Consider the following 7374-nt stretch of genomic DNA (forward strand, 5'->3'; position numbering starts at 1 on the left):
TTGGATGTTTCAGAACGGACAGGGAAGGAGGCAAAAGAGGTAGGGGTGTGGCACTGCTGATCAGAGATAGTGTCACGGCTGCAGAAGAGGAGGAACTACTGAGCCTCTGTGGGTGGAAGTTAGGAAAAGGGGTCAATAACTCTACTGGGTGATTTTACAGACCACCCAATAGTAATAGGGACCTTGCAAAGCAGATAAGGAGACAGATTCCGGAAAGATGTAATAATAACAGGGTTGTTGTGGTGGGAGATTTTAATTTCCCTGATACTGATAGGCATCCCTTAGACAAGGGGTTCAGATGGGGTGGAGTTTGTTAGGTGTGTTCAGGAAGGTTTCCTGACACAATAAGTAGATACCCGTAAGAGGAGAGGATGTACTTGATCTGGTATTGGGAAATGAACCTGGTCAGGTGTCAGGTCTCTCAGTGGGAGAGCATTTTGGAGATAGTGATCACAATTCTATCTCCTTTACCATTGCATTGGAGAGGGACAGCAACAGACAAATTAGGAAAGTGTTTAATTGTGGTAATGGGAAATATGAAGCTATCAGGCAGGAATTTGGAAGCATAAATTGGGAACAGATGTTCTCAAGAGTAATGTACGGCAGAAATGTGGCATATGTTCATAGGATATATGCATGGTGTTCTACATAGATATGTTCCAATGAGACAGGAAAAGAGTGGTAGGGTACAGGATCCATGGTGTACAAAGGACATTGAAAATCTAACCAAGAAGAAAGGAAAGCTTACGAAAGGTTCAAAAAACTGGGTAATGATAGAGATCCGGAAGATTATAAGGCTAGCAAGTAGGAGCTTAAGAATGAAATTATAAGAGCCAGAAGGGGACATGAGAAAGCCTTGGCGAGCAGGATTAAAGAAAACCTCAAGGCATTCTACAAGTATGTGAAGAGCAACATATACTTGAGAGAACAGGACCAATCAATAGTGACAGTGGAAAAGTGTGTATGGAACTGGAGGAGATAGCAGAGGTATCTAATGAATTCTTTGCTTCAGTATTCATATGGAAAAGGACCTTGGCAATTGTAGGGATGACTTACAGTGGACTAAAAAGCTTGAGCAAATAAACATTATGAAAGAGGATGTACTGGAGCTTTTGGAAAACATCAAGTTGGATTAGTCACCGGGACTGGAATAGATATACCGCAGGCTACTGTGGGAGGCAAGGGAGGAGATTGCTGGGCCTCTAGGAATGATCTTTGCAATGAATCTTTGCTAGGAATGGGGATGAGAGAGGTTCCAGAGGATTAGAGGGTTTCAGATGTTGTTCCCTTATTCAAGAAAGGGAGTAGAAATAGCCAAGGAAATTATAGACCAGTGAGCCTTACTTCAGTGGTTGGCAATTTTATGGGGAAGATCCTGAGAGGCAGGATTTATGAACATTTGGAGATGCTTAATATGATTAGGAACAGTCAGTATGGCTTTGTCAAAGGCAGATAGAATTTTTTGAGGATGTGACTAAACACTTTGATGAAGGAAGAACAGCAGGTATAATATATATGGATTTCAGCAAGGCACTTGATAAGGTACTCCATGCAAGGCTTATTGAGAAAGTAAGGCAGCATGGGATCCAAGGGGACATTGCTTTGTGGATCCAGAATTGGCTTGCCCACAGAAGGCAAAGAGTGTTTGTAGATGGGCCATATTCTGCATGGAGGTCGGGGACCAGTGGTGTGCCTCAGGGATCTGTTCTGCGACCCCTTCTCTTTGTGATTTTTATAAATAACCTGCATGAGGAAGTGGAGGGATGGATTAGTAAATTTGCTGATGACACAAAGGTTGGGGGTGTTGTGGATAATGTGGAGGGCTGTCAGAGGTTACAGTGGGGTCATTGATAGGATGCAAAACTGGGCTGAGAAGTGGCAGATGGAGTTCAACCCAGATAAGTGTGAGGTGATTCATTTTGGTAGGTCAAATATGATGGCAGAATATAGTGTTAATGGTAAGACTGCTGACAGCGTGCAGGATCAAAGGGATCTTGGGTCCGAATCCATAGGACACTTAAAGCTGCTGTGCAGGTTGACTCTGTAGTTAAGAAGGCATACAGTGCGTTGGCCTTCATCAATTGTGGGATTGAGTTTATGAGCCGAGAGGTAATGTTACAGCTTTAAAGGACCCTGGTCAGACCCCACTTGGAGTACTGTGCTCAGTCTGGTCACCTCACTACAGAAGGGATGTGGAAACTATAGAAAGGGTGCAGTAGAGACTTACAAAGATGTTGCCTGGATTGGGGAGCATACCTTATGAGAATAGGTTGAGTGAATTTGGCCTTTTCTCCTTGGAGTGATAAAGGACGAGAGGTGACCTGATAGAGGTGTATATGATGAGAGGCAACTGTTCTCTCTCTTCTGTGGGCAAGCAAAGTAAGGTCCCCTTGGATCCCATGCTTCCTTACTTTCTCAAGAAGCCTTGCATGGGGTACCTTATCAAATGCCTTGCTGAAATCTATATACACTACATCTACTGCTCTACCTTCATCAATGTGTTCAGTCACATCCTCAAAAAAATTCAATCAGGCTCGTAAGGCACAATCTTCCTTTGACAAATCCATGCTGACTATTCCTAATCATATTATGCCTCTCCAAATGTTCATAAATCTTGCCTCTCAGGATCTTTTCCATCAACCACTGAGGTAAGACTCACTGCTCTCTAATTTCATGGGCTATCTCTACTCCCTTTCTTGAACAAAGGAACAACATCTACAACCCTCCAATCCTTCGGAACCTCTCCCATCCCCATTGATGATACAAAGATCATCGCCAAAGGGTCAGCAATCTCCTCCTTCGTCTCTCACAGTAGCCTGGGGTATATCTCATCCAGTCCAGGTGACTTATCCAACTTGATGCTTTCCAAAAGCTCCCGTATATCCTCATTCTTAATGTCTATATGCTCAAGCATTTCAGTCATCCCTACAATAACCAAGGTCCTTTCCCACAGTGAAAGAACCTGGAAAGAGCCCTATGACAACTCTGGAGGAGTTACAAACTTCAGTGGCTGAGTTGGGAGAGACTGCACAAACAACAACTTTGCCCGGGTGCTTCACCAGTCACAGCTTTATGGGAGAGTGGCAAAGAGAAAGCTACTTTTGAAAAAACCTCATTTGAAATCTCATCTAGAGTTTGCCAGAGGCATGTGGTAGACTCTAAAGTCAGCTGGAAGAAAACTCTATGGTCTAATGAAACCAAAATTGAGCTTTTTGGCCATCATATTTAAACACTGCACATCATCAAAAATACACCATCTCCACCAGAAGCATGGTGGTGGCTGCATCATGTTATGGACTGGATGTTTGATGGTCCTGTTTTTGTGCACTATGACTTAACTTATGATTTGCAAATTACAGTAAATTAAAGAGGCAGCACTGTAGCACAGAGGTTAGTGAATCACTTTACAGAACCAGCTGTAAGATTGGGGTTTAAGTCCCACTGCTTGCCTGTAAGCTTTCCCTGTGACCAGGTGGATTTCCTTTGGCTGTTCTGGTTTCCTCCTACATTCCAAAGACATATAGTTAAGGTTACTGAGTTGTGCAGATGTTATGCTGACACCAGAAATGTGGTGGCATTTGCAGACTGCCCTGCACAATCCATCATCAAAGATCCTCATCACCCAGGCCATTCTCTTTTCTTGTTGCTGCCATTAGGTAGAAGGTACAGATGCCTCAAGACTCACACCACCAGGTTCGAGAACAGTTATTACCCCTTAACTATCAGGCTCTTGAACAAAAGGGAATAGTTAGTCATTTAAGGACTCTTATATTGTTATTTCATGCTTGTAATTTATTACTATTTATTTATATCTGCATTTTCACTGTTTGTTTACAGTTTATAGTTCCTGATGTTTAGTTACTGTTCTATAGATTTGTTAGGTATGACTGCAGAAAAGAATCACAGGGTTGTATGTGGTGGTATATATGTAATCTGATAAAAAAAAATTACTTTGAACTTTGAACAATCCTTGTTCAGTTGATTTGACACCACAACACATTTCAATGTATGTGACAGATAATCTTTTCTAATCTTTTTTTAAAGTCCTGCACACATATCAACATTGTTTTTCCTACACTATAGCAAAACTCATCTCATTTGATATGACAAATAGAAATCCATATAGATTTGCTTCTTTGAAGGTAACATGGGAATTTCCAGTCAAAAGCAGAGAGCACTTTCATTTTCCTTTTCAAGCATTTACAGCATCAACAACTTCAGTAAGTTTCACTTTCGCTTCTGTCATTTTGCATCTATGTCAGAAATCACCCCATGAGGAAGGACTTCTACATTCCAAAGAAATTTGGAATATGGAATGTTACATTCCAAAGGAATTCCCAAGTAATGTGGAAAGGATGTTTCCTATAGTGGATGAGTCTAGGACCAAAGGCACAGCCACAGAATAGAAGGATGTCTATTTTAGATCAGAGATGAAAGGAATTTCTTTAGCCAGAAGTTGGTGAATCTGTGGAATTTATTGCTGCAGATGGCCCTGGAAGCTATGTTATTGGGTATACATAATGCGTAGGTTCAGAGGTTCTTTGTTAGTAAAGGCATCAAAGATTACAGAGAGAAAGCTGGAGAATGGGGCAAAGAATATAACAAATCAGACATGATGGAATGGTAGAACAGACTCAATGGGCCACTTCTGATCTGGTATCTTATGGAATACAAGGTCATCTTATTGAAACCTTAAAGGACTTGATTTGGGGGACAGAACTAGGCATCACTATCTCAAGACAACACATAGGTAATTGGGATTGAGATGAGGAAAAAGTTCTTCATTTAGAGGGTTCCAACTCTGTACTCAATAGGACTACAGATAATCAGTCCTTGAGATGGTGGACTTGTAGACACTATATGGACAGTGGAGAACGGGGATGAGTCAGAAGAGGACACGGGAAAGATAGCAGATGCTGGAATTCCAAGCATAAAGACAAACTGCTTGGGCAGGTTCAGTCGGTCTGGGAGCATCTGTGGAGTCAGGGGGTTGGGCGATCTCTCACCTGATTTGGGACTAGGTCTGCATTGATACAGGGTCAGTGCTGATTGTATCCATCCTGACTGATGCTGCCTCACTTGCAGAATTCTTCCACAGCAACATACAAAGAATGCTGGAGGAACTCAGCAGGCCAGGCAGCACCTATGGATAAAGAGTATACAGTCAACATTTCAGGCCAAGAACCTTCATCAGGACTGGAAAGAAAAGAGCAGAACTTCTCGGCTGCCTGGCCTGCTGAGTTACTCCAGCAGGTTGCGTGTGTTGCTTTGGATTTCCAGCATCTGAAGATTATCACATGTTTGCAATTCTTCCAGAGTTTGTTTTAGGCCAATAAAGAGAGCTTTTGGTACATTGGCCTTTATAAATCAAAGTATTGAGTATAAGAGTTGGAATGTTATGGTGAGGTTGTATAAGACATTGGTGAGGCTGAATTTGGAGTATTGTGTGCAGTTTTGGTCACCAAATTACAGGAAGGTTATTAATAAGGTTGAAAGAGTGCAGAGAAGGTTTATAAGGACTTTACAGGGACTTGAGAAACTGAGTTACCAGGAAAGGTTGAATAGGTTAGGATTTTATTCCCTGGAGCGTAGAATAATGAGGGGAGATTTGATAGAGGTATAAAAAATTATGATGGGTATAGATAGAGTGAATGCAAGCAAGGTTTTTCCACTGAGGCTAGGGGAGAAGAAAACCAGAGGACATGGGTTAAGGGTGAAGGGGGAGAAGTTTAAAGGGAACATTGGGGTGGGCTTCTTCACACAGAGAGTGGTGGGAGCGTGGAATGAGCTGCCAGATGAAGTGGTAAATGCGGGCTCAGTATTAACATTTAAGAAAAACTTGGACAGGTACATGGATGAGAGGTGTATGGAGGGATATGGCCCAGGTACAGGTCAGTGGGACGAGGCAGAAAAATGGTTTGGCACAGCCAAGAAGGGCCAAAAGGCCTGTTTCTGTGCTGTAATGTTCTATGGTTCGAAGCATCAAAAGCAGATTAACCATGAGCTTACTGAATGGCCTACTCACTCCTATTCTGTAGTGTGGGACTTACGAACCTCCCGGTCCTTGACATCTCAAGATAGCCTGGCCCAGATAGTGGGCATTTTTGATGTTTCCTTTCTTGGGTATAGTGACCAAAACTGTGCAATGTACTAGCGACATTATAATTTTAAAAACGCAATCAGTTTAGAACCATTTCAAGTAGTTTCACTTTATAAAGAAAAACGCTGACCAGAGCAGGCTTGATCAAAGTTCAGCCCATTTAACTAAAATAACAACTTTAACGACTTTACGAAGTCGTTCAGTTATTGAATAGAAAGAGTTAAGTTTTGGACCACACAGGGTAAGTTATTTTAAAAAGGGGAATTGAACACTTTTCTGGGTAAGGCGTATGGTTGCTCCCGAATACTCTCTTAAAGCGCTCTGCGTACTATGGGGAGACCCAGGCCTTTCTCCACTGGATCATTCATTGTAATAGAAATTAACCTTTTCCTGAATGATTTCCAACCTGTACCAGGTATCCAAAAAGTACCCGCCTGCCCGTGTTTGAGCGTCTGTCGGACTGAAGGTCAGTTTCAGTGCAACTGCAAACAGTACGCCTGCCTGCCCGCCGCCGCCGCCACCCCCACACCCCCGGTCATCCAACCCCACTGACAGTGGGCGATTAACCTTGTCCAGTTACACTCTGCACTCACTTACGTGCCTGACCCGACCGCTTCCCGTACACCAACTGACTGTAGTTGATTGGACAGGGAGCTGAAGAAAATACTTCCTGCCAAACTGCTCTCCTCTTAAAAGGGCAATGCCCATTAAAGAGCAGGCGCAGCCTGACAACTGAATAAAACCGAACTGCACACAAAGATCAACCGGAGAACATAGAATAGAACAGCACCACGCAGGAATAGACCGACGCGCACAAAATGCTGGAGGAACTCAACAGGCCAGGCAGCAACTAGGAAAAGAGTACAGTCGACGATTCAGACCTCGTGATCATTTTTGGTTTATGATGGCACCAAAATATTTGAACCGTTTGACAATCTCTAGTTCTTGTCCACTAACTGCGATTTTTGTCGTGATTAGCTCCGCACTGTTTCTTTTCAGGTTGGTTTTCTCTGGCATGTTGTCCAATGGGTTCACAAGACTGGCCAATTTATCCTCACTTCCTACCAGCCCGTCAATACTATGAACTTGACGTTGGTTATGATCTATCCTGCAATATTGACAGTGCCGAGATGGTCATCCAGGACATGTCATTACTTGCTCCCGGAAAATGTTGAACGGCATAGGTGAAAGGAGGCCACCTTGTCGGACTCCAACTGATGTTTGGAACCATTCTCTAACTGTACAAGTACCATACTGCTAGCTTTGGTGTAGAG

General features: G+C 42.9%; 1 protein-coding gene across 7 annotated transcripts in view; it reads right to left on the bottom strand.

The window, feature by feature from the left end:
- LOC132378004 (ubiquitin-like modifier-activating enzyme 1) overlaps nt 1–6823 on the bottom strand; it is a 416994-nt gene extending 410171 nt beyond the window's left edge. Inside the window, exons 1-2 of one of the 7 annotated variants that reach the window (XM_059944583.1) lie at nt 6694–6823; nt 3450–3503 (exon numbers count right to left, since the gene is read on the bottom strand). In XM_059944583.1, the coding sequence (XP_059800566.1) occupies nt 3450–3503; nt 6694–6808 (169 nt within the window). In that variant the 5' untranslated portion in view covers nt 6809–6823. Of the gene's footprint in view, nt 1–3449; nt 3504–6484; nt 6615–6693 lie in introns of those variants that run through there. The other 6 variants (XM_059944587.1, XM_059944588.1, XM_059944584.1 and 3 more) reach the window with 6 other exon arrangements.
- Nucleotides 6824–7374: the final 551 nt, after the last annotated feature.

This window comes from Hypanus sabinus, chromosome 19 (assembly GCF_030144855.1).
Source record: "Hypanus sabinus isolate sHypSab1 chromosome 19, sHypSab1.hap1, whole genome shotgun sequence".
Classification (NCBI taxonomy): Eukaryota; Metazoa; Chordata; class Chondrichthyes; order Myliobatiformes; family Dasyatidae; genus Hypanus; species Hypanus sabinus.